We start from the raw sequence: 26,605 nt of genomic DNA, 5'->3' as shown, positions 1-26,605 counted from the left end.
CTTGATCGGTTGGATCGCGAAGATGTTCGACTACATCAACCGCGTTAAACTAACGCTTCCGCTTTCGGTCTATGAAGGTACATGGACACACTCTCCCCTCTCGTTGCTATGCATCTCCTAGATAGATCTTGCGTGATCGTAGATTTTTTTTTTTGAAATTGCATGCTACGTTCCCAACACTGGCACATGCATCACCACCACTAAAGATGGTTGCAGAATATCGCCTAATTAAGGTCTTCGGTGTTCATGTCCTACAATGGTCAGCAATGGTACTATTGAACAGAAATAATACGTACGACACATGGAGTAATCTTCAAGCTCAACACACTAGCACATCATTGACTGATCATGAAGTTCAACACACTACCACACTTACCTATCTACTATACTACACGTACTATCAACCCTGCAACCAGGTGAGGTGAGTGCAATTGTGGCTCATTGAGGTTCGTGCCATCCTCGATGGCCCGATGAAGTTCTTGCAGCTCCAGGCCGTCACCGCCTGCCCACACTCTCAGGCACTGTTAGGTTCTCGTGCCTCTTCCTCCGAGTCCACGGCGGTTCTCGAAGTCTAAGGTACGGACAGCTCACGGCGCGAGGCAAGCGCTCCAGTCGCCTCCTGCCCTTTGACTCCAACGAGGACCGAATCCTCCGTGACATCCTCCATCGGTCCTTGGTCACTATGGAAACGGACGCCGTCGCTGTCGCTGCAAGGATGTGAAGGCATCACGACAGGGCATCGTGGAGTCCGAGCGGGTCGCAGTTGAGCAAGCGGCTGCGACCCATCATCTCGTTGCGGAGAAGACCTGTGCCACCCGACGGCTCATTGGGCTCCCCTCCTCCTCCTGCGACTCATCGACCACCTCCTCCGACCCGTATGCCATCTTCACGATGTCCTACCGTCGGGCGAGGCAAAGCGGCGAACATCATCGTCCTATCTATCATATTTAGTCCTTGTATCTAGCCTTCCCATCATTTGTCGTATGAACTTGCTGCCCGCGGATGTCCTGTCCTAGTCTTTTTGTGTATGAACTTGCCATGTCTATGTATGAATTTGCTATGTATCTATTGTTGTTGTTTTTACTTGTGTTGATCGATGTTGCATGGGTTTGTATGAATTTGATGATTCGGATACGGGGGCACAACCGTTGCTGTCCATGAACAAACAGGGAGTCATTTGAAGATGCAAGTACGTGGACACTGCTACAGATCTGGCATTTCTTTTGACACTGTTACACATGCTCGTCAGTTTCGCTACCCCACAGGTCATCAATTCCCGTTTCATGATGCACGCAGACCCCTCCTTTTGGCACTGCCAAGATCCGGCACAGGTGAATGGGATCCAATCGACCACAACATGTAATCACTTTATTCTGGATGTCGTGCCGATGGAACGAACGGATGAGAAAAAGGGAACGTACGCGTGCATGCATCGGCCAGCCAAGAATCAGGACACAGATCCCTGAAACTGCACCCGACCTATGAGTGTCCGTCATCGGTATCATGCACCACCAACCGAGCCTCCAGAAACCGGGAGACAGGAGACTGATCAAGAAGAAAAGCCCCTGAAAATCATTAGAGGCAGGAAGAGAAGGGTAAAAAGAGAGGACGCATGCAGGTGCACCATGCTGCGCCCGAGTAGACAAAAGCTGCATGGATCTTTGCCATTTGGTTTCGGACACGAGAGTTTCGTATTTAGGATTTCTGCCACAAATGGATCTAAGTAAAACTTCACATTATTTTGTTTTGTGACCATAGGTTACAAAGAAAACTTCAGAACCTTGCAAAGGAGAGACAAGTCATGGGCTTCAATGGCAACAAATGCCACCCTAATGTCCAAACTGAAGGCATTTCTGCCGAAACAAGATGCAAAAGCCAAGAGCAAGCCGTTACCTCTTCAGGATGTACGGAGCATCCAAACGGAACAGCTGTGAGTACTCCCTCTCTCAAAGAAAGTGCCAAAAAACGTCTTACATTTTGAGACAGAGAGAGTACATGCCAATGTTGCTTTCGATTGAGTAATACAAGAAGCTTGCGAAATATCAAACCACAAGGTCAACAGCACTATAAATCGTGCACTATAAACCACAAGGTCCCAGACCGATTAGCAAAACAAAACTTTATTCAGTCTCTTATTATTACATGTGTAAAGTGCGGGCCTCAAAATCACAAGTATGCACCGTGCTCACTGTTATGGAGTTATTGACAGATCGTAAATTACAGATGAACTGGCCAACGGTCCAGGTATAATACAGTTTATATATGGGAAATAAACGGAGCCGCCCAAGCTACATAGCCAACAATACTTATCTCGAAACTTCCAGAGCGCAAGAGTAGATAAACTTGCCCGTGCATGGTTTACACGAAAAAGCTGAAAGACATCAGACAGTTTGAGCAGGTAGGCCTTCTATATCGCACTTGAACTAGTGAGAGACAACGAGGAAGCTAATGTTTGCTAACTGAACTGCACTAGTGGTGGGAAGTAAGGAAATCAATAGTAGCTTTTAGCCCATGGATGAAGGCATCCACCTCCTCTTTTGTGTTATAAAAATGAAGACTAGCACGGGCGCTCGCATTGATACCAAGGGTGCGATGCAAAATCTGTGCACAATGATGCCCTGACCGAATCGCTATGCCATGCTGAAACAAAATAGTCAGCATATATCAGTTCTATATTGCTAGTACTAGAAGACATATTTCACAAAATCCACCACAACAAGACAGCAATTTGACCAAACAATCTATCATCAGCAGTTCTTTTTCTATGTCAACAAGGGGCAACTTATGCCTCTGGAAAATGAGATCTCTCACTATGCCTGGTACTTGCCTCACAAAAAATCTATACCTAATGTTAACAACCATATGTCATATGATGTACCCCCATTTAGACTGCAGTTGAAATTAAGCAACATAGCTGATTAAGAGCAGCTCCTAGATAGACGAGTAATACCGAAAACGCATATGCTGGAAAATTAGATAATTCCAAGGAAAGTTCCTTTATGGAATCTAATAGAGAAGCACAGAGCTAGCATTGGAGCAGTACAACTATTGCTAAAACAGAACTAGCATTTGCATCTGATTCAGTGGTTGAAACATCAGCATACCTGGAGATCAAGAATTTCGGCAATATCTGTTGGATGAACATTCTCAACATTGAAAGAACATAAAGGAGCACGGTGATCACTTGCAGAAGGCGCCGGACCATAGATACGAACATTTGGAACGGAGAGAAGGCTCTCATAAAGGTACGACCCCAACACTTTCTGGAAGACAGAAAAACACAAGTGAGGCGCTACATAGAGATAGTTCTCCAACCCTTTTTTGGAGAGCAGAATAAGCAGAATTGTAACAACAGGCACGGAGACTAAAATATACATATTAAAAGAGGTAAAATAATGAAAGAATTTATACTGACCTCATACTCGTGGATCCTCTGCATGCCAAAGTGTGACAGATAATCTATCGCAACCCCCAATCCTATAGCTTCTCCAATTGCAGGAGTTCCAGCCTCAAATCTTTTCAGAACACAATACAGTTAAAACTTAGAATCTAACAAAAATAGAATCTTAAGTGCAATATAAGGTTGACCTTTCTCAGTTGCCCTAGCCAACAATGTGAAGCAGAGGCAAATTTTAACAACTGTCAAGGGAACTTAAAAAAAAACATATAATGGAACTGTAGAAACAAATTAAAATTGCAACATATCTTTACTCCTATAAACAAACCAGTTGGTGGTGATGGTGCGTTTGCTCTAAGGTCACACGAACCATTCAATTTGTTACCAACGGTTAAGATTGAGATGGCATTGCTAACCACTCACTTAAATTCATTTCGCAAAAGGCCCTGATCTAGTATGAATTTGTGGGGATACACTGAGTAGCGCCGCAATTCAGCAAACTAATTAGTCCTATAAACATGCTCGTATGAATTTTTTGTAGTCTGTAGTAACACATGTCTTTCTAGCTAGTTGCTTCAAGATAGATGAATCATGTTTTTCACTTATCTCAATTTCTGGTACAAGTTATCTTGTGATATTCTTGTTCCAATTTTAGTTGGCAATTGATCAGTTCCTATAACAAGGCACGAGGAGTGAGTTCTCACTAACTAGTCAACGGACATTAGGAGGAATAGCAGTCAGCTAGAAGGCCCAACCGGCAGCGAAGAGGACCCTGCAGCGGCGTTGTACCTGCAGGAAGAGCAGGTGCTTGCAGGGTGGCTGTGTCCCGGCAGGCTGCAAGAGGAGCAGGAGCTGTTGTCCCAGTCCTACGGAAGCAAGTGGTGACAGCAGCTCAGAATGAGAGCAGAGGCGGCGGCATGAAAGAGTAAGGCAGCGGAGGCAGGTGAGATGGAGGTGGTGGTCTGGAAGAGATAGTTGCCAGGATCATCCGAAGGGAGGCAAGTGTCATTGATCAATCAAGAGGGATAACATGTGTATTCCTCTTCTGATACCTTGTTAGGAGGAATAACATGTGTATTCCATGGGGCTCTAGGCCAGTATGCAGCACATGTGGTGTTCTTTAAGGATACCTAAACAGGTACTTACACTACATATCTAACCTGCGAAACATCATCATTTACTGTGATTCTAGATACATGTAACATTCCATTCTACATGAAGTAAGTTTTATTATTCTCGCTATTGTATTATTCTGTACTGTCTTTGTTCACAAAATTTGATAGCATACAGTGACAGATATGAATTAGTCTAGGAAGATCAAAACAAAGAGAACTTGCTTCCTCACCTAGAAGGAGGCTCAGCATATGTAGATTTGTCTTCGAACACATCTGCAATCATTTCACCACCACCTACAAAGAAACTATTATTTTAAGATAAACATAAATATATTTCTCTTAAATAGGAAGGCTCTGTTTCAACAAGAGGACCTAACTAACTAATTTATCCTCTGAAGTAGAGAACATTGCTTCTGCCTTGCAGTATCTTACCTAAGAAAGGCTCCATAGATGACAAGATCTCAAATTTTCCATGCAAGAATCCGACGCCTGTAGGGCCACACATCTGAGAAGTTTAGCCCATAACTTGTAAAGGTCATTTTGCTGTTCTGGGATGACTATGAATTTGTTGCTAGCAGATAATTGATAACACAAACCTTATGCGAGGATGCAACAAGAAAATCTGCACCAAGCTTCTGAACATCAACTGGCATATGAGGAACACTTTGACAAGCATCTACAAGAACTTTAGCTCCAACTTTGTTTGCACATGATACGACCTCCTCAATAGGAAGCATTGAACCTGGCAATGATGAAGGAATATAATATAGTCGTTCTCACTAATTATTCTCTCTAAGACAGAAATAACATGAATAAAGTTAGAATGACGGGATCCAACCATTGAACATTTGCCATAAAACTACCCTTTGTCATAATTTGTAACTCGTCATCATGAGACAATGGAAATAAATGAATGAAGTCAGATGCTACAATTACCATGCTCACCTACAGTAAAACTACAAAGTGCAGAAGTGTATGCAGCTAATTGAGTTGCCATTCTGTTATTTACTATGATATGTTTTGATTCTAATTCTACTCTACCACTTCCACACAATAGACATCCATCTTTGTGCCACGCTTTGACACATACGTCCATGGCTTGCATTAGCCCTAATATCCTTTCATAAAGAAAGGCATTCATTTACACTTGCCACATAATGGTATACATGTAGGGGGGGGGGGGGGGGGGATTTATAGTTTCCATGAACCTTAAATAAATAAATATTTGAAAAGGAAAAACCTTCTTACCCAGGACGTTTGAAACATGATGGACAACAACAATCTTTGTCTTGCTTGACAGAAGCCCTTTTAACTGCTCAATGTCTGGAACCTCTTCTTTAGTCAGCCCAACATACTTTAGGACAGCACCAGTTTTTTGGGATACAAATTGCCAAGGAACAATCGCACTATGATGCTCCGCAACTGTAAGAATAATCTGCTCGGCAAAAATAGCAGATGAATTACTATCAATAAGTGTACAACGAATTGCATATTTTTATGAATCATGATAAAAATCAATATTTGGTGAAATTTTTATAAGATAAATTTAACAATTTTATCTAGAACAACGGCAGGTTATGAATCACTATATGAAGCGTTATCAATTAATAGGCTAGAAAGAGATGAGGAAAATAATAATATGGGGATGCATAAATACATGAAAAAGGTCAGTGTTTGAAGAACAATATTCATGATATGCATCAAAGTAGAAGCATAAAAAGAAGTTATGACTGGCAGGTAGAGCACGAAGTATCAGCTGGGGAAGATGGAGGATTCACCTCATCTCCTTGTTTTAAGTTAGATAGGCCCCATGAATAAGCTACTAAATTGATAGCTTCTGTAGCATTACGAGTAAAAATAATCTCTCTACTATCAGCCGCATTGATGAAATTTGCAACTTTCCTTCTTGCACTCTCATATGCATCAGTAGCCTTTGCGCTGATGATAGTGAAGAAAACATGTCAGTAGGAGCAAAAACATATGTATACATATGCACATAGCTCGCAAACACTAAAAGCATATGATAACCTACTTGACTGAGTGACACAAAACTAGCAGCCTAGCAATAACATACTATGAAGCAAATCAACTGCTATATCTTTCTATGCATGCAGTTGATCATCATATATCGCAAAACTCGACACCTATAGCATCATCGTCCAATACAAGAAAATTATGTGAGCACTACCATACCTCACAAAACAGACAAGTCATATATGGGGGAAATCACAGAGGAAATCGTGCAAGGTGAAAAGTGAAATGTAATTATGTAAAATAGTTTGTGCTGTAGGGGGTGTTCTGTGGTGATTCACATACATATTCCTACTAGGAGAGTAAAAGGGCAATCTTCTGTTCCTAAAAAAAAGGGTTTTCTCCTGCACAGCTCAACGCCTCTAGGGGTCTAGAGCCAGATATTACATCAGGGCCACAGCCTTGCTTTACTCACACTTAGAGATAGAGAATATGCATCCAAATTCATGGTACTAGTGGGTATTTTACAGTTACAACACCCAATTAAGACATAAAGGACAAATTAAAAATTTACCTGAGAGCATGAATGCCACGATGAACATTCGAATTATAAAATCGGTAGTAGTCGTCTAAGGCTTTCATCACATGAGAGGGTTTCTGTGATGTTGCACCATTGTCGAAGTAAACTAATTTATTACCATCAAATTCCTGCAAGTTCCGATGATCATAAATGATAAAAACCACCTCACTCGAATGCCAAAAGTATATACATAACAAACTGTAAGGTAAAGTTTGTGACATAGTAATAACGAAAGAATCCAACATGTAAACCAACAATAGTTTTGCAGTTACGGAATCCACATTGAATAAAACAACTTTGTTCTGGAGGGCCCTACAAACGGATCTTTTACACGCATGACCGAATCAAGAGAAAGCTGAGTGAAACTTATATCAGCTTATCCGTAGTGGTAACTGCACCAGACAAGGTGATATGCTAAAAGCCCATATCTATCTTATGAACATTTTTTTTCCGATAAAGAGCGCTTTTATTAACTCATAACGTAGCATCAAGAGGAAATCATGATGAGAAACACCCGGCCTCTGCATAGCTAGGATGCACACAGCCAAACACAAACAGTCTGAAAAAAGACAGAAAATTGACATATCGGCACCAGTAGAGTCAAATAGGACCGTCACTATGCCTATGTCGAAGGAGGTGATGGGCCGGAGGTTATGCTGCCATCCATGTTGGGAAAAAAACCTCATGGCCACTCGCTTCAATTGCGTACACACCGCCTTAGAACAGCAATTCGAACTCCGTACGGTGAAGCATGGACCCTCTTATGAACAAATGGAAATATTTTTAGGCAGCAGCAATACATGTTGTAATCAGGAGTAACTAGACGCGCCGCAATCAAGAGCGATCCCATAATTTATTGGGAACAAACATAATTAGATGCGCGACTGTAAATAGTACTGTATTTCACTAATCAAATTCAAAATTGGACTGGAATGGCACGAACAACCAAACAACGAGACGAGCCGGAGATGGGCAGGGGAGACCTGGTCGAGGATGGGGAAGTCTACGCGGGTGAGGTCCCCGAGCGAGGAGGCCGGCTCCGCCTCCCGCGAAGGCGCGGCCATGGCCGCCGTCCCACAGCGGCCCCGCCGCGGAGAAAACGTGAGCACAGCGCCGCCGCCGATAGTTCCGGGATAGCTGCGGTTCCTGACGGAGGAGGGGAAGTACCGGAGCGACGCCACCGCCGCCGCCGCCGCGGTCGCCATGCGCGCCGTCTCTGTTGGTTGGATTAGCCAAAGCTTCGCGGTGTGTTTCCCTTCCTGTCACGTGAGGCCCACCCGTCAGCGTCGAAGTGTGTTTAAGCGGTCAGGGTGTGGGACCCGCACGGTGGTCTCACATTAGAGCGGCAGAGTAACACTGAATGGTGGAGCGGCGCCGCCTGCATGTAGCAACTGCTGCCGTCGACGAGGCCGCCGCCGCCACCCGCCGCCGCCCGCTGCCGCGGACCTCCACGTTCGACAATAGCGCCTTCCTCTACGACGCCAGGGAGGTGTCCCATGCCAGGTGAGCAGTTATACCATGCTGAGGATAGGGGCTGTCCGTGGTGTAGGGCAGTAGCACGGCACCTGTTCGATCGAATGCGTGGTCGAGTTGCTGTGTTCGATCAAACAGTTTGCTGGATAGGTTCTATTCCTAGGCGTCAACAAATTTTCCATGATTAACAGTGTGAGATGCGAACGCCATGAGTTTCAATGAAATTTTTCCACGATTTTCCACAGTTTATATGATGTGAGACTGCATTCCTAATTTCCCATCGTGAATTATATGAAGCAAATTCTCCGTGTCGCTGGAAAAGGAAAGGTTGAATCTCTGCATAGGATAGCTGAGTTTGTCATCTCGTTTTGTGAGGCACCAGAACTCGTGGTCAGCAAGGGGAAAAGGCACAAGATGGAGTTGATGCTATCATTTTACAGCAAAGGGAGGAGGCACTGTATGTGAGCTGGGGCAAGGAGGCTGTGCTCTAGTGGCCATTGAAGAGTAACTTCTGATGAGTTATCTGATCCAGCAATTAAAGTGTTACTGCAAAGCTTGGTTAAGGTAAAACATTCTGCTTGGTTGGCTTGTATATCAGTGGCTAATGCTGGTTCCTGAGAAAAGATAAAGACTGAACGCAACCAAAAGTCCGAACTGATGGAAAGGGCTAGGCAATCCACATATACACTTCAACACTTCCTCTTACGTTTGACGCGGGAAGTCAATATGTGAATAGACTCAGAGGTATGGCTCAAGAGGCCTATACATGGACATAGAGGGGGGCAGTAGCAATTTTTGGATTAACTGCGAAAGCCAGGACTTGAACTCAAGACCTTAGGCTCTGATACCATGTTAAGCTTCATGTCTAGGCAGCGGAACCAAAAGTCCGAAATGATGGCAATCCATATATACACTTCAGCACCTTTGACTCGGTCCTTTTATTTTCCTTTTTCTTTTGGAATAACACGTAAGCTTATCTAAAATGGGAATTACGTAGGCCTGATTTGAGTTATTTGCTTACAAATTGAATGGTAATGTTTACCCTAAACCAGCTTTACTTACACCCTTAAACCATTTATCCATTTGTCTTGAAGATTCCCTGAGAAACATGCTTCACAAAGATGTTATCCTAACTCGGATACTTAGTATATGTCATGTTACAAGAATTTGAACAAACCCACTATAGAGAGTTCAGTAATCTGCATATTTGCATCATAGAGATTTGACTATTAGGTTAAAGAGCTGTTCTGGTGCAGAGAAGAAGGGGCTGTGGTCTGTATCTATGACCAAAACCTCGCTGGGTGGCCACTTCTTGATCATGGAATCTTGCTGCTGAGGGTCCAGCATGTGGTCACGCTGTGTCTTTATGAAAACCCGCTTTATTCGATTCAATCTCTCATCAGCTCCTTCAAAGCTTGCAGTACCAATAGCACTTGCAGGCCATGGGCGCATCAGCATTGAAGCCAGTATTGACTCCTGAACAAGATTTTTTCATAAAACATGTGTAAGTAAAATTCGGACCATTGGTTACCTCTTAATTGTGTATGATGTTTAGTTCTTGAGAAGGTTGTTCAAGACACATGCATGGGATAGCAATATCTTGTCAGGAAATAGCTATAATAAATTTCATAATACTGGGCTCAGATTATAGAATCTGTACAATTTGATAAAGATGTGGATTTCATGAGCACATTGGCTCATGCATATAGTACCTCCTCTGGGCTTTGTTGTGATAGTCGATCACGCTGGAATTCTAATCTCAAGGCGACAGTAGTTGGAGGATCATCTGCTCCTGCACCGAATGTCAACTCGGTCTCATTCTCAGGCAAACTTGGTAAGCCCTGTTACACATTAATATACAGAAACTGTCATTAGTCGGACATAGTCAGTATATAACCATGAAAGGAAGCTTCCAGATGTGCAATAAATTTGCAACAGAGCTTATTCAATAATTTCAACACGTGGAATTTGTTCTATAAATTTTTCCAAGAATCGTTGAACCTGTTATTTCATTTCTATCATGCAAATGACGACAACGAGAACAAACTGAAATTCTCAGGAAATATTCCAAGTGCCTGGTTAACATTGCCCATCGTATTTATCCTGGTTTTTACCATGTCTGTTTGAGTTATATATGTACTAAGGATTTCAGTTTTGTCGTATGTATATGTTTGTTAGTTATGACACATTCTCAGCACTTGGTAGGTGGCTCATGCGTCATGACAAAATAAAGTGCAGCCTGAAAACATTTTTTAAGGAACAAAACATACATCTTTCTTATCTTCATCAGTCTGAAGTCCAAATGGCAGCATAGCAGCTGCCACAAATATTGCTTGCTTAATTCTGTCAACGAATTCATGCATTGCGTGAATCACACTCAGCCCTCCACTGCCATGCCCAATGAGAATCACCTGAAATTCGATCAAAATGAGTTTCAAAGGGTAAACCGAATCGCCTATAACTCTTCATCATTTTGGACACAATGTCCCTAAGCAGCTTCACAACAAAGCAACAAACCTTCAGCACTTTGTGGCCATAAGTAGTTTATAAATTAGCAGCAATACTGCAGGATCCTACCTTCTCGCCCTCCGGCAAGGCAGAGATGAGGCGCAGGAGCGGCTTGTCATACTGCTCGAATGACCGTACAGTGTTGGGGTCGGTGGGGTCTACGCCGCCTCCGGCAAGGTCTATGCAGGTCACTTGGTAGCCGGAGCCCTCAAGGAGCCACCGGAGCTTGAACCAGCACCACCCTCCATGCCCTTCCCCATGAACAAGCACCAAATGCTCCCCTGCCATGTCCGTTCAGCATCTGCCTATTGAGTGCATCATTACCTCTGTACCAATCACCGGGACAACTTCATTTGTGCGGCCTGTTCCAAATGTCAAAACCAAGCAGGTCGTCCATTGAGGTCTACTATAAATGGATGCATGCCAGGTGCTCTCTGCATATCTTGCATGTAAAATGGCAGGATATAGCGTGTGGACCAGCTGGTTTCTCTCCTCCCTGCATCGTGTTTGGCATTTGGCCCTTATGGACGTGCTAACTTATCGGAGGATGTTTTGCGGTGTTAATTTCTGGTTTTAGACCATGATATATTCACGCGTGGTACATCTGGAACTTTACAGCCTTGTTGATAACTTAATTGGCATGCAAGTAACATCACACAGTGAAGACTGGAGAAGTGGAGAATACAAGAGCAGGAGCAGCTAGGCGTCACCCAGACCGTGCATGCATGGTGTACAAGTGGTCACGGTAACTTGACAATGAGCTGAAAGAGACGCTCCGGTGCGGAGAAGAAGGGGCTGTGGTCGGTGTCCATGGCCACAACCTTGCTCGGTGGCCACCGGTGAATCATCGCCTCCTGCTGCTCCGGCTTCACCATGCAATCCTTTGCCGTTGTTATGTACACGCGCCGCACCTGGTCGATCGCGCTGCTGTCCCCGCCGCCTCTCCCAAACCTGGCTGCGCTCAAGGCGGCAGGCCATGGACGGAGTAGGATGGAGGCAAGCGCAGAGTCCTGAACAAACATCTTGTAGTTACAGTTCCACGACCATGGCATATAACACACTGGCAGATGATTCAGCGTTGCAATTCCATTAACCAACCTCTTGGGGGCTTTGCTGGGACAGGATCATGCGCTGGAACTCTGGCCGCAGTGCTGCACTCGTTGGCGGGTGATCCATTCCAAGACCAAATGCTAGGTCATACACGTCCCCGAACTCGGATAAATCAGGTACGCCCTGTTAAATTTCAGCTGAAATTCTTGAAAGGAAGAACTAATAGTAGCTGCTACTGTAACCGGACATAATAAGAGTTTAAATGAGCTTATGATAAGAGAGTTCAGGCAGTCACATCTTTGATGTCTTGTTCCGTTTGGTAGCCAAACGGGAGCATGGTTGCTGCTATGAAGATTGCCTGCTTAATCCTGTCGCTGAATAAATGCATTGCATGGGTCACACTTAGCCCTCCTGCGCTGTGCCCAACCAAAATCACCTGAGGAAATCAATATGCTACCATTAGTTTTGTTATTGTGCTAGTATCAATCAGTAACACGAGATTTCCTTGTTATTGTGAGTAAATTTCTTTGATTCTCAGTATACTATACACTTTTATCCCACAAAGCCACATTTTTTCATCTATCATGATTTCCATAAGGCGCACAATTTCTTATTTCGACGGAATTGGCAAGCGGCCTTGCTATAAAGGTTTTTTTTAGGGAAGTTACACTAGGCCATTGTGCGGCTCATCAGTCTGTTGGAAGTCATAGAAAGTGGTTTTCTAATAAAGAGCAACCGAAAATAAGTGTGATCATAAAACGGCTTATAAAAGCTTACAGAGGGGGTAATTCTTAAAAGAATGTACAGTTTAAAGCTATATTTTGTTCCCCTGAGACTGAAAGAGTAGTGCAGTAACCAAAAAGAAGAAGAAAAAAAACTAGTGCATGCATGCAAGCATCCAATTACAAGAAGGGGGTGTGGGTACACGGTTACTGTCGTCACCTTTTCGCCGTCTGGCAGCGCGGACAGGAGGTCGACGAGCGGCGCGGTGTACTCGTCGAACGACCGGACAGAGCCGGGGTCGACGCGGCTGCCGGCTGCCCCAGCAAGGTCGACGCAGGAGACGCGGTGGCCGGAGCCCCGGAGCAGGGGCAGGAGCCTGAACCAGCACCAGGCGCCGTGGCCGGCACCGTGCACTAGGACAAAATGCTCCTTGCTCTCGGTAGCATCGCCGCCGGCGTCCATCTCGTCAATAACTTGTACTACTACGATTGTTTGTGCGCCTGCCTATCTATCCACGGTTGCGTGCCCTTTAGTGACGAGCTATTTATATCGGCGAGGCCAAGCAATTTGTCTTGTTGTTTATTTCCAGAAGCATTGGCCAAGTCACCACTGCAATAGTGCACTTACATCAGTAGTCGCGAGTCTAAATGCAGGGAAATCACCTGCTACCTCCCATAAATCTTAGGAAAATGGATGTCCACAGCACATCACGTCCTATATATCCTAAGGAAAAAATTGACTCAGTGTGAGCCGGTCGATGGAGACAAGGCAAGACTAAGTCCAACGGACAGAGGCTATGTATGTACGCCATTTGTCACGTACGGTACGTCTATGCACGCACTAGAATTGCGGCCTCCGCATAACTTGCATCACCCAGGGTTGTACCACACGTGTTTTGTCCTTTATTTCGTGGGTGGATTTCTACTAGTAGCGCGTTTTTATCTTGTTCCACGTACATGCATGCCGACTTCACTCTATTTTTTGAGCGTAACCTGCCGACTTCACTCTAGAAAACACATGCATGCCAACCTGGAATGATCAGGTGGTTTGACTCTTTCTTGCCGATCGGACACCTCGGGCTAAGAATCAAAGGTTTGTCCAACGTATTGATTCATTTTTTAAAACAACAAGCCTCCTCATCGATTTTTGGCCACAGTGCCACTACACCATGGTAGAGCAAACTTTTTATGCAAAACAAACGAAATGTACAGATTGAAACACAAGAGGGGCGACTATTGCCTGATCATCGGGTATTTTTTTTATCAAAATATGTCGAATCTCTGGTGTTCCAAATGGTCCAACGCCAGGAGGAACACAGGGTCCACAAAGCACGAATTAAGCCCTGAATATCTTCAGGAGGTCCAACCAAATTAAGAGCACTAAAGACCACTCTCCAGGTGAACTTGGCAAGATTAAAGTCAAGGGACAAATGATTTTGTCTTTGCATGACCTCAGTGCACAGAATTAGCATTGATTGTTGCCAGTGCACCCTCTTTTGAGTAGATTTGTCAAAACACTATTCCTAATGAAAAAGGCACGGAAAGATCTTGATTTTCAAGGGCATTTTGATCTTCCATGTACCTCTGTATCCAACTAGGTCAGTTGCTTTGAGTTGCAAATATAGCTTCCTGACAGAGAAGACTGTTTTTGCACCCAGTTTCCAACACGCACACTCTCCTTGCAATCAGTAAGAGATATTATATTAACCACTTCCTTCAATTCTATCCATTGAGCAACAGTTTCTCCCCGTAGTGTTCTTCTAAACTGCTTGCAATCCTAATCTGTAGCTTTTATTGATTAGTTTGTAAGAAAGGTTTACTGTTTATTGTCTGAAAAATGCTACTCCCTTCGTTCCATATTAGTTGTCGCTGATCTAGTGCGACAATTAATATGGAACAGAGGGAGTACCTTGAAGAGAAGGCACCCTGCAGTACTCTTATACTTCTCCCATCCAAAAATATGAAGTACATGCACGCATTTCTCAAGATTTATTACATGAGACACGAGCGTCTATTGTAGCCGAGGCCATTAGACAGAGTCCTCTGCATCATGGATTAGGTCTCCATTTCTAACTCTACCTTATTTTCTTTTCTTGTGAGCCGTGTGTGATGGGTTATCATCTTACTGTAGAGCCCCTAATTTTGAAGCACTTCTTTCAATGTAGTAGAGTTCCCACGCAAAAATTTGGTATAGATTTTTGGATCTATTTTAGCCTATTACTTGTTGATTTCTAACATGGCATAGATTTTGTGTTACATACTAAATCTTAAACTAGTGGCTGATCAAGGTAGGTTTTGAAAAATATGCACACTTTATATTATTATTTTAGATGTAGGGAATAAAGAAAAACTATGGGCCTCCAAGAAACACAGATGCCACAAAAAGGAGGAGACAAATTTTGATGTCTGTTGTATTTGACTTTGTGGGCCAAGTGTTGTGGTCCATCAATAGATAATATGGGCCAGGTGGTCTGGTCCATCATGTACCTATTTGTCTTCGTGCCCTGGAGTAGAACAAATTTTATCCATATACAAGGCAATTCAGATTTTTCGTGCCTTCTTCTATTGGATGGCACAAATATTACATTGCATGGGTTCTATGTTTTAAAGGAGGTCGACTGTTTACTGGAGAGAAAGAATCGCAGATTGTTAGTTATTTGACGCAAAACTAGTTATTCCTTTTAGGAGTAATAAGACGACTTCAAAGAGTCTGTGGGGGCATCAAGGTTGCATATAGCTAAATCATTAGAAAGAGAGAGAATCACATGATAAACATTGCCAAGCACACCGAGCATTGGCACGTAATGGTTTTAGTTCAAATTTGGACCAACAAGACATGTTCTTCCCTTGGAAAAAAAGAAACATGCTCTTTGTTAGTATTTTTCTTAGACAACACAAACGATGGCATGAACTAGCTAGATGGTCATCTTGATTCGTTTTTCATAAATCACTTCGGAACATCTACAATGAAGGCGCTAATTAAGGCCTAGCGCTAGGATCAGGATCCTGGCCATTTTCCTCGATTCATGTCCAATTCCAGGAACTAGGTTCACGTCGATGCCTCACGAGTGGCCGGGCACTAGTCATTTTTTTAGACTCTGATAAGTGTCATATGTGTGGCACAAACGCATGCCAACTTCGAACATTTTTTATGGCAAGTTTAGTGACATGAGGATGGCAACTTTAGTTGTCAAACATGGTAACTTCTTTTCGGACAACAAGTTTCAGTTTTTTTTGTTTGTTCTTTTTGAATGGCAACTTTAGTTTTAAAAACGTTAGGGCCGGAGTGCTTTGTGCCCATGTGTGGCACTTATCATTTGTTTTTTGTATGTGAGTAGCCCTCTTACATGGCATTGAAGCGTTCGAAACAAGGACTCTAATCAGGTGCTAGAAATAAAATTCTTGTTTCATTACTGATGATGATGAAGCATCTAATCAGGCGCCTTGCGTTGGCGATGCCCTTGCTGATTATCTTAATTAATTATTTTTACATTTTTGGCATGAAGGAGATGGAACTGGTCAATGATACTTCCCTCTTGAAGCAAATGGCATGCATGAGATGGTTAAAATGTCACACTCGTAATTCTAAAATATGAGTAGAAAAATGTCACAATCATGAAAATTCAAGAGAGTGGTGACGGTCAAGACGTGAACGGATACCAACAACGCAACAAACATAACGAATGAACAAATTGTATACTAGTACTATATATCAATCACTCCAAATTTGTGTTTCCGCGGCAACTTAGTCAAGGCGTAAGCACCACAAAACTAGAAAAGAGTATATAATCGTAAATGTAGGCCCTCCACCACCGCCCCATCCGAATAGAAAGTGCCCAACAATATGGTATATCAGTTTTAGTAACATCTTATGGGACAGAGGGAGTAATAAGCAGAAGATCAAGACATTGTCCCACTCTTAATCCATTAATACACAATGTGTTATTTATTTACCTCACCAGATTTGACCCTTTGTGCGCGAATGGTTCACAACTAGTACGTAGTACAGCATATCCATATGAAAATTTAAGGTTGAACCAGTCTTGTCTTCTTATATTCCTATGGTTTAGAGATTGACATGGACCTTTTATAAATCACTAGTTAATCTCCTACCGCGACGAATAATCCACTAAGTGCCAATGTAGATAGATTGGGTTCGTGGGATACAGTAACTTTCCTAACCATCCAACTAAGATTTGGTTCTCACATACAAAACCACTGACCTGTAGGGCATTGTACTTGCGAACAGTTTCAGCATGTTTTCTCCGGCCATGGGTCCCACCAGCAAGTCATTTTTTCCTCGAGTGCACTACCATCACCATTTCCCCTTCCCAAGCTCCAACTCCACTGTTGCAACATGTAGACATCATGCGCCACCACCCATCCCTCATAGCAACGGACTAACTTGAGGCAACCCATCCGATTGATCAAAATGAACAGCCCATATCAAGCACTATAGCAACACGTATTGTAGATGTGCATTGTAGCTGGCAGCTATTCATGCCGATCTGTCCATTAATTCCAGATCAAACGGTTTAGGGAGGGGGCAAGTCACTGTACTATTCGCCGGTGACTCACCCACAATAGTCACCGGATCTCAGTCCCATAGCAACATGTTCACCCTGTATTTCTTACCCTCCCCCTTTTCTTCTATTCCGTATGGAACTACGCCGCAACACTGTTTCCGTCGCCAATGTTGCATCAACTTCCTACTATGTGTACCCCTTCAAGCCATGGATTACAAGGCTAAAAAATGTTTGGACCTAATTTGTTATTGAATTTTAAGTTTTTTTGTGAATATGGCACTATATTTATATGAAAATATTACAAACGATGCAAGACACCCAGAAAACAAGGAAATTACAAGCAGGTCCTAGGAATGTCAAAAAAAGTCAATCTCTAGGACGAGCTGAAGGCACGCCGCTGCTCCATCGTCGGAGCTGGCCTAACATTGTATCCTGCTGCTTAGAAGTCGTCGTGCTAAGGACCAGATGGACAAACCCCGGAGAAGAAGCCATCAACGTAGAAGTCCTGTGTAGATTGGAATCCCAGAGTCAAACCACCTCATTACCAAAACTTACGCTAGCATCGCAACAACGTTGGAGAGAACACCACTATGACGGGGAAGGAGCATGAACCGCTAAATAACAATTTGTCGCGTTGGAGAGACACCCATGAGGAAGGAGGCCACAACCTCGCGTTCATCAAGCCGCCATATGCCGCGTTTGTGTGCCGCTTTAAATGGTTCACGACTAGTATGCAACACAACGTATATGTATGGAAATTTAAGGTTGAACCAGTCTTGTCTTGTTCTATTCCTATAGTTTGGGGCATGCTACGTGTCCGCCGGCAAAGATCAGCCGGGTTGCGAGCCGTCAGATTTGCCGCATCAGGTGGCCGAGCGCGTCCTCACTATTCAACACAGGTCTTGTTGCAAAAAAATTGCAACAGTTGTTTTGTTGCAGTTTTTTGCAACTGAGATTTTGTTGCAAACTTTTTTTGCAACTGAGGTCTTGTTGCAGAAAAACTTCGCAAGAGAAGTTCTGTTGCAAAAATGCCTCCGCCGGACCTTGCAACACCGCATATGTTTCAGAAACATAGCTCCTGAATGGTAGCGGTCTCTCAGTTGGACGCGTGTCACGCAGGGAAGGTGGCGGACGCGGCCGCTGTGATCCGCCGGATGATGGCAAGTGTTTCCCTTTTTCTAAACAAAATATATTTACATGATGTCACTCCCACAATTCAACGGAGGACTCTGAAAGGTTTTATCAAGTTCAACTCAATATCCACATGCCGTGGGGCCCACTATGAATACTCAAGATTCTTTCCTGGTGGTAAAATCCACAAACCTTCAAGTACATAATATCTTCAATATCTCATACCGCGACGACTGATCTACATGAGACATCAAAGTGTCAATGTAGGGGTTGATCCCAAATAGCTTGTGTTCTAGGGATACAATTACCTTCCTAACCATCCACCTAAGATCTGGTTCCCACGTACAAAATCATTGACATGTGGGGTATTGTGCTTGCAGCCATTTTCAACACGTTTTCTCCAACCACTAGTCCCACCACCAGGTCCTAAGAGCGCCAAACAAACTCAATCTCCAGCACAAGTTGAAGGTGTGCCGTTGCTCCATCATCGAAGCCAAACTCACATTGTATCACGCGGTCTGAAAGTTGTCATGCTAAGGTATAGATGGACAAATGCCGCGGAGAAGAAGCCATCAACCTAGAAGTCCTATGTAGATTGGAATCCTAGAACCGAACCACCTCGTTAACAAAACACATGCTAGCCTCGCAACAACGATGGAGAGAACGCCGTTGCGGGGGAAGGAGCACGGACCGCTAGTTTGTTGTGTTAGAGAAGCACCCAAGGGGGGGAAAGGATGCCACAACCTCATCGTTGCAGCGAAAAATGGCCTAGATCAGCACCATGGTCCTCATGGGTTGACCTTCAGCCATTGGTTGCCCGCAACGCCACCACCCCAAGGAGCAGGGAAGAGGATCATTACCCCAGCACCAGTACCATGACACATGGATCATCCACCTAGATATGAATGACCCAAGACGACGCCTTGTAAGAGCATCTATAACTTGACCTCCCACTCTCCCTCTATGTCCGAACAGACAGACCAGACAGAAGAGAGAAGAAAAAATAAGTCCATCCAACCAGACCTTCACTCCCTCCTATACGCCCTGGCTGTCTGACACCCCCCAAGACACGTCCTCCACGTCATGCCAGAACCCACCCAACCCAACTAGGCCCCACCCGACAGCCACACCCCTCTCTCTCTCATGTTGGATGAGCGCGCGGCCTCCGCCGCCACTCGCTCAACCGAATCTCATGCCCCCCGGCCCTCGGGTTCCTGCTCCTGACCCCCCCTCTCACGGCACCGGGGCTGGGCGCGTGCGTGCTGCCTGGCTTGCATCGTCTTTCGTGGCCCAAGATTCACCGCTCCCCTCGCGATCTTGTCATGATGCCGCTGATGTGCGTGCTGTCTACATGCTCCGGCGGTGTCGCATACAACATGTTTGTTGAAATGACTATGGACAATTTAAGGGATATGGTTGTAAACCCAGATAAATAGGAGTTTAAAGCGGACACGTCAGGACAGCGGTTCGGTGCGTGTCCGTTTGGACGTACTATAAGGGCATGTACAATGCATAGCTTCAAGGTGATGCCTCGCATGCCATGTAGGATCGGATATGACGTAAAGTAGGTTCGGATAGGGAAGCGGGATCCTCTCCAGGAGGCGGGGGCTTGAAAAGAAAAAGTGTGGTCCGGTGACAAAAGCTGAAAAACTTGAAGTGAAAAGTAGAGATGCATGTGTACTAGAGTCTTTATTTTCTATTTTTTAATGAGGTCCATTGGTGGTAGCTTGCATTGGAAAGAAAAAGTAAATGTAGGTGCCTTAACTTTTGTCATGAGGCATATGTATCCATATGCCACCATTGTACAAGCCCTAAAAGGCCAAATTAGTCCATTAAAGTTGTATAGATGCTCTAGATTAGCTGCCCCTTAAAACCCGCGTCCTTTTGGAGCTCTTGACTTGTCCACGTGCAATTAATTACAAACACACATTTTCCAGCGAGTAAACTGGCGTGGTCAAGTGGTCATGCCGCCAAGCAGACAGCACCGTGCCTTGTCTCATCCCCAAACACAGCATCACACACCACCATTTCCTCCCCCTCGTCTCCTCCCTTTCTCTTGGTCCCCCTGCCATGGTCTCCTCCCTCCCCCGCCCCCCTTCTCTCTCCTCCAACTTTCACCAGACAGCCCGACCCTGAGCTCAGCTGGACATCACTGACGCCATAGCCTCCTTTTCCCCCTTTCGCTTTTGCTCCGTCTCTCTCCTCCTCCGTGGCCCAAGATTCACCGCCCCCCTCGCGATCCCTCCGAGTTCGCTCTCGCCTGGGGAGGCGGGAGGAGGGGCGAGACATTGCGGCGTGAGATGATCTTCTCCGGTGCCGTGGTCTTACGAGCACAAGGTTCGTGTTCTTTTCTCCCTCCCGGTCCTCTCTTGCGTACGGCTCTAGATTTTTTCTCCCCTTCCTAGATCTGCAAGCGCTCCCTGATCGATTTGGTTGATCCGTGGTCCATGTGATTTCTTGCTGCCATGTTTTTTGATGCGATAGGTGGCGTTTTTTTTTCTTTATACATATATCTATATTCTTGAACTTGAGCTAGCTGTTGTTGACTAAATGAATCTATCAAAAACAATAGTCTGATGTCTATTTTTCTGGGAAAGAAAATATATTGTGGTGGAGTTCCTCCTTGCTGCATTATCCTTATTCCTTGATTAGTATATCCATTCTTTGTAACAATATATTGTTTTGATGCCAGAGAGTGGAAGATAACTGTGGTGAAGTTCATTATTGTCATCAGGGGGTGATGCTGGTACCTTTTCACTGAAGTGCATCTACCTTCTGTAACCGATATACTGTGGCGGTGAGGAGATCATGTCCATGGAAGCTCAGAATCTTCGGTTCGTCAGGTGCCCCAAATGCCTCCAGCTTCTCGTGGAGTACCCGTCCATTCCGGTTTACCAGTGTGGTGGCTGCGGCACCATTCTTAGAGGTATAAATCATAGGATCTATCCTCCTTGCCTGGCTAAGCAGTATCTCTATTTTTCAGACTTTTTTTATAGTCGTTGAATATTTGATGCAGCGAAAAATCGAGGTGCGCAAGTAACTCAGCCTGATTCGGTATCCGGTGAACAGAACAATTTTCCACACAGCTTGGAAGGGTCCCCTCAGACCAGCAAGTCTATTTGTTCCGATGAACTGAAAGTTGTCTCTGCTGATATGCAGCCTAGTGAAAATTTGGTTGAGGGAAATATTTCCTCTGTCGGCAAGCATGCCATCTCCGGTGAGAATGTTAACGCAGAAAGGACTATGTCTGTTGGAGAGAGTGCAGCATCTGGCGAGGTTGACGGTGAGGAGAATTGTTCCCTGAGTGTTGGCAATGCCCGAGACCCCGAGTTTATGATCGAAGAGGCAGATGACAAAGGTGCTACAGTTAATTCTAGTATGAAACTAATAGAAAATGTACAGAGTGTTGAAATAAGTGAAGATGCAGATGGGGAAAAGGGTTGTATTATGGATGATGCAAACGATGCTAGTGTTGCCAGCGAAGCTGCAACTGTCCATAGCATTGCAGGTGAGGAACTGGGAGATGATTCCGGTAACAATGTGATAGGAGAAATAGAGAGCATGTCTGAGCAAAAAAATTCTGCTGGCAATAAAAATATGAACTGCCATGAGGCAGCTGAGACAAACAAACTGTATGAGGATGATGGGGCTAAATCCATTAACATGGTGGCTCGGAGAGAGGAGAGGTTGGAACCATATGGGGGTTTATGTTTTGAATCTTATGAAGATCTGATTGAGGAATTGGAGAGGTCTTTATCATTAAGTGATGATGAGGAAGACTTTTCAGATGTAGCAGACAATAATGGGCTTAATGATGCTCTGCATAATCAAATTGGTAGCCAAAGGTTTTTGTCAGGGGGCAAAATGAATGATAGCCCTCGAAGTGATCCTCATGGTCGATTGATTGAAGAACTGGAGAGGTATTTCAGTGATCCAGAAGAACCGTTAGAACATCATATTGCGGTTGCAGACAAAGACATTCAAGACAAAATTCATGTGAAGGAGCATGATAAGGATCCTCAATTCCTGGTTAGTGTAAGTGCAAAGGCTTTCAGTGATGGAGATGAACTGTCAGAACATCATATTGGGGTTGCAGACACAGACACTCGAGGGAAAATTCATGTGAAGGAGCATGATAAGAATCCACAATTCCTGGTTAATGAAAGTGCAAATGCATGTGAAGCTGATGGCAAATATGTACAATCTGAACAAAATTTTGAAAAGAATGAGCTAATAGCTTATGGCAATAAAGAATTGGAAGAGGGTTGGACTGGAGATGATAATAAGATCGTCTGTGTTCATGGGAATGAGCATTTCGTGCTTACAAACACAGACAGTCCAGACACAATTCATGAGAATGAGATTGATAGGGATGCGCAATACCTGGACACTGGAAGTGCAAAGCCATGTGAAGGAAGCATCTCTTCCTTTGGTGACGGACATCTGAAATCTGGACAAAGCTTCCAACAAAACGAGCTAACAACTGAAGGCCCTAAAGAGAAGGAAGATGGTTGTATTGAAGATGACAATAAGATCGACTGCTTTCATGCGAATGAGCATGCCGTGGTTGCAGATAAGGACGTTGCAGAAATAATTCATGAGAATGAGCATGATAAGGATCCACAGTACCTGGGGACTGAAACTGCAAATCTATGTGAAGAGGACATCTCTTCATTCAATGATGAACATCTCAAATCTGGACAAATTTTTGATCAACATGAGGTAACTTCCAATGATGGCACTGAAGAACAGAAGCAGGGCCGTACGGAAGATGACAACACCACTATATGTGTTCAAGCTGACAATCCAGTAGCTGATGCTGGTTTTTCAAGCTTGTCAAATGAGAGGATTCATTGCAAACCAACCAGCTTCACTAAGAAAAAAGAAGAGATATCATGCAGGTACAGAGATAGTCTACTTCGTCAAGGACTTTCTCTTGATTCTGAAGACTTCAGGTCAATCCAAAACTTTATTGAATCACAAATGGATGGGACCTCCAGTTCTCTCTCAAGTGGGTCACCTAGTCAAGGGGATTTGTCGATAAAAACATCAAGTAAGTTCAAGACTGTTGATCAACTTGAGCGCCTCAAGAAGATGGATGGTCTAAGAGATCAGCTAAATAGGCTTTCTAGCAACAAGGGCTTGGAGAAAAGGTATCAGAAGAAAGACCTGGAATACCAGCCACAACAACTGAATACCTATGATGTTGAGCAACAGTTTCGAAGTGTTGATACTGATTCCATCCCAAGTTCTTGTACTCTAGACTCCTATTATGGTCATGGAAAGCCACCAAGGTACCCCCCGCCAAATCCTTTCTCACCACCCCATTCATGTGCACACTGCCATTTTGGACATGTGCAAGCGCACATCCCGCACAACTTTGATGCTTGGGAGTTGAATTCATATTACCAATCCTCACAAGCTGGTAGCTCAATCCCTGACCACGATTCGCTCAAGTCAAGCTTCAAGGAACAGAAGCGTGTGGTGAGAAAGCATATTTTGCGGCCTCTGTCAGGTGCTTCACCATATACCGTCTGCAACAGCTGTTTCTTTTTGGTTCAAATGCCATCAGATATCTACATGTCAAAAAGAAAGATTGGGAAAATGCAGTGTGGTAAGTGCTCCAAGGTTATTGTATTGTCTGTTCCTGCTGTCAATCACGCCAATGCAAATGCCAGTAAGGAACTAACCCAAAAATTAAGCAAGGCTGACAACAGAAAAGTTGCTAGAACGGAGAGTGCTTCTTATCCTGTCAGTGTAAGTGAAGAATATGGAGCATCTTTCACAAGAAGCTTGTCTAATCGAGCTGGACCATCCCTTGCTGCCACACAAAGTAGCAAGAAGGTTTCAGACTCGGCACTTCATTTACTCATGGGGTATGATTCAGCAAGCCAGTTGTTACGTCACAGCAGGGCGTTTGAGCGTCGCAGCAGGGTGTTCGATGATGGGTATGAAAGCTTTGAGTCAATGGTGCCGGTGTCCAGCCGAGTGTCCAGAAGAAAGAACATGTGATATTTTGCACTGGTATGTCAAGCCTCTGGCTTCTTACAGGTCACAGTTTTGACGATAAACGGGCAGCTTTCCTGCAAATAGTTTTGATGGATTTTCCTAGGCAGCTCTAGCCTATATGGAATCATTTGGTTTGTCGAAATTCTTTTTTATGGTATATATATTGTTTACTCTTGGTGTAAGTTGTTTATTCTTGGTGAGTTGTCCATATTTGGGGGTATAATAAGAGTTTTTTTTATGTTACACTCGTCCACACTAGTATTTCAGTTCAGGAGATTATCATTTATTGCTCAAGTAGAAAGATATGATAACTCCTGCGTCTTGAAACAGGATTATTAATTCCTGACATGACAAGTGCTATAAGGTTTCAGACTCGGCACTTCTTATGTTACACTCGTCCACACTAGTATTTCAGTTCAGGAGATTATCATTTATTGCTCAAGTAGAAAGATATGATAACTCCTGCGTCTTGAAACAGGATTATTAATTCCTGACATGACAAGTGCTATAAGGTTGACATTTGTCAAATTATTCCTATTGATGCTCATCTCTTTTCATATTGCAATTGTTCTTTTCTTTTACCTGCAATTGCTTTTTCTTTTTCTGCAATTGCATATTTCCCAGTATCCATGTGTTACATAAAAAAAACATGTGTTTAGGTGAAGGGTTTATCATCTTTTGTTGTCCATGCATGTTATGATGTGCATGATGGGTACCAGGCAGGCCATGTGGCTCTGTCTTTGCATGATGCATCCTGTCTCTTGATGATTGCAAATGGACAAACCTGTTACAAGTTGCTATTGGCACCTGATCATAATGTTGGGTGTTGGAGGTGTCTCTGAGCAGGCTAATGTAGCCATTCCTGATGGAACTATTTATTTTAACCTGAATCTGACCATCAACACATGGATTGGACAGACATACTGCCAAATCTGGAGTGTACTTTTACTGTTTAACTAACTAATCATAGGCTAGAGGCACCGATCTGCGTTAATAACCATATCATAAAATCACAGTTTGTGCTCAAGAATATTTTCTCTTCCCGGTTTACAGTAGCACAAGGCATGTTGCATTTCTGGATGGCTGTCTGACAAAACCATGGCCAGGTTCAGCGAGTGTGTTGTTTTGTCAAGTTATTACCACTTGCGTTGCTATTCCCATTTCCATATTTGGCATTGACATGTTCTTCCCTGAAGCAAGATTCAGCTGTCATTTGATTAACGGGTGCTCTTGCAGGCATGATCTTTCACCTTTTTTTTCTTTCTTTCTTGGACTTGGAAGATCTTTCTGTAATTATCTTTTTTTCCGGTCAGAAGGGGCTTAAGCCCCCTGTTCCATTTCATAAAGAGACAAAACCAGCACCAACAAATCCTCTAACCAAACTGCAGTTCCAGGAACTAGAAAACTAAAACTAAAGAGAACTAAAACCAGCACTCATCCTCAGTTCACATCCAGAAACTCACACCTGCCATTACAACTCAGGTCACAAGGACAAACATGAAGCAAGATAGCACCACTCCTTTTTTCTTGTTCAGAGCTTGACAACATGAATTTCATCATCCATCATGGGATTCTTCAGCAGGAACTCCAGCAATGCGATCCCTCCATGTTCAGCACCACAAGAGCTTGAAGGCCAGCATTTTTTGCACCTGGGAATCTGAACAGATCTCCAACTCCATTGATGCCCTCTTGTTCTTCATGGTGAAATGAAAACCCATGATCTGACCTTTGTTGGCTGGATCCGGCGGCGAGGATGGCGTTTGATCGCCGTTTCCATCATGAAGGTGTGGCTGTTCAATAATCCTTCTCGCTGTACTGGTGATGTCAAGAAATAGTTAGTGCGGATATGGTTGCCGTTGTATATTTTATATCGCTTCGGAGTTTTTCTTTCCTTTTACTCCATCAAGACACGGAAATCCCTTTTGGTGACCTAGCTCCAATGAGGCCTCCGAATTCAAAATCCAAATTTCATATTTTTACGTTTCAAAAAATTCTGAAAAAAACATAGATATACATGAAGGAATAACACACATGTGTGTAAATTTTCAAGGCAAAATACGTTGAAATGAGGGCTGTGCAAAAAAAACTGGGGCTGTTTAACGCATGATACTATCCATCCTCCC

The 26,605-nt window shown here is 43.8% G+C and overlaps 4 protein-coding genes and 1 long non-coding RNA gene across 6 annotated transcripts; 2 read left to right on the top strand and 3 right to left on the bottom strand.

Annotated features, from left to right (window-relative positions):
* Positions 1-2,104: 2,104 nt before the first annotated feature.
* On the bottom strand, positions 2,105-8,352 carry LOC109757822 (cysteine desulfurase 1, chloroplastic). The gene is made up of 10 exons (XM_020316659.3): positions 8,047-8,352; positions 7,058-7,191; positions 6,291-6,450; positions 5,761-5,947; positions 5,109-5,254; positions 4,945-5,017; positions 4,743-4,806; positions 3,416-3,515; positions 3,105-3,263; positions 2,105-2,640 (listed from the first exon to the last, which is right to left on the bottom strand). The coding sequence occupies exons 1-10, from the start codon at positions 8,266-8,268 to the stop codon at positions 2,470-2,472; spliced, it is 1,416 nt and encodes a 471-aa protein (XP_020172248.1). The 5' UTR covers positions 8,269-8,352; the 3' UTR covers positions 2,105-2,469.
* A 48-nt stretch (positions 8,353-8,400) lies between these two features.
* LOC109757824 (uncharacterized) lies at positions 8,401-10,168 on the top strand. The gene is made up of 3 exons (XR_005753764.2): positions 8,401-8,566; positions 8,834-9,100; positions 9,793-10,168. It is a non-coding gene; the product is annotated as an uncharacterized lncRNA (long non-coding RNA).
* LOC109757823 (methylesterase 17) lies at positions 9,632-11,524 on the bottom strand. Its single transcript, XM_020316660.4, has 4 exons — positions 11,114-11,524; positions 10,807-10,947; positions 10,249-10,377; positions 9,632-10,012 (listed from the first exon to the last, which is right to left on the bottom strand). The coding sequence occupies exons 1-4, from the start codon at positions 11,330-11,332 to the stop codon at positions 9,749-9,751; spliced, it is 753 nt and encodes a 250-aa protein (XP_020172249.1). The 5' UTR covers positions 11,333-11,524; the 3' UTR covers positions 9,632-9,748.
* A 106-nt stretch (positions 11,525-11,630) lies between these two features.
* On the bottom strand, positions 11,631-15,590 carry LOC109757832 (methylesterase 17). Its single transcript, XM_020316666.4, has 4 exons — positions 13,037-15,590; positions 12,390-12,530; positions 12,143-12,277; positions 11,631-12,054 (listed from the first exon to the last, which is right to left on the bottom strand). The coding sequence occupies exons 1-4, from the start codon at positions 13,277-13,279 to the stop codon at positions 11,785-11,787; spliced, it is 789 nt and encodes a 262-aa protein (XP_020172255.1). The 5' UTR covers positions 13,280-15,590; the 3' UTR covers positions 11,631-11,784.
* A 4,833-nt stretch (positions 15,591-20,423) lies between these two features.
* LOC109757818 (uncharacterized) lies at positions 20,424-24,725 on the top strand. Of its 2 annotated transcripts, none has more exons than XM_020316654.4 (3): positions 20,424-20,810; positions 21,166-21,399; positions 21,490-24,725. In XM_020316654.4, exons 2-3 carry the CDS (start codon positions 21,282-21,284, stop codon positions 24,483-24,485), a joined length of 3,114 nt encoding a protein of 1,037 aa, XP_020172243.1. In that variant the 5' UTR covers positions 20,424-20,810; positions 21,166-21,281; the 3' UTR covers positions 24,486-24,725. The 2 variants fall into 2 exon arrangements, with proteins under 2 accessions (XP_020172243.1, XP_020172244.1); XM_020316655.4 differs by having other exon boundaries at positions 20,445-20,810; positions 21,208-21,399.
* Positions 24,726-26,605: the final 1,880 nt, after the last annotated feature.

This window comes from Aegilops tauschii, chromosome 4, assembly GCF_002575655.3.
Source record: "Aegilops tauschii subsp. strangulata cultivar AL8/78 chromosome 4, Aet v6.0, whole genome shotgun sequence".
NCBI lineage: Eukaryota > Viridiplantae > Streptophyta > Magnoliopsida > Poales > Poaceae > Aegilops > Aegilops tauschii.
This window is presented reverse-complemented; position numbering and strand designations above follow the sequence as displayed.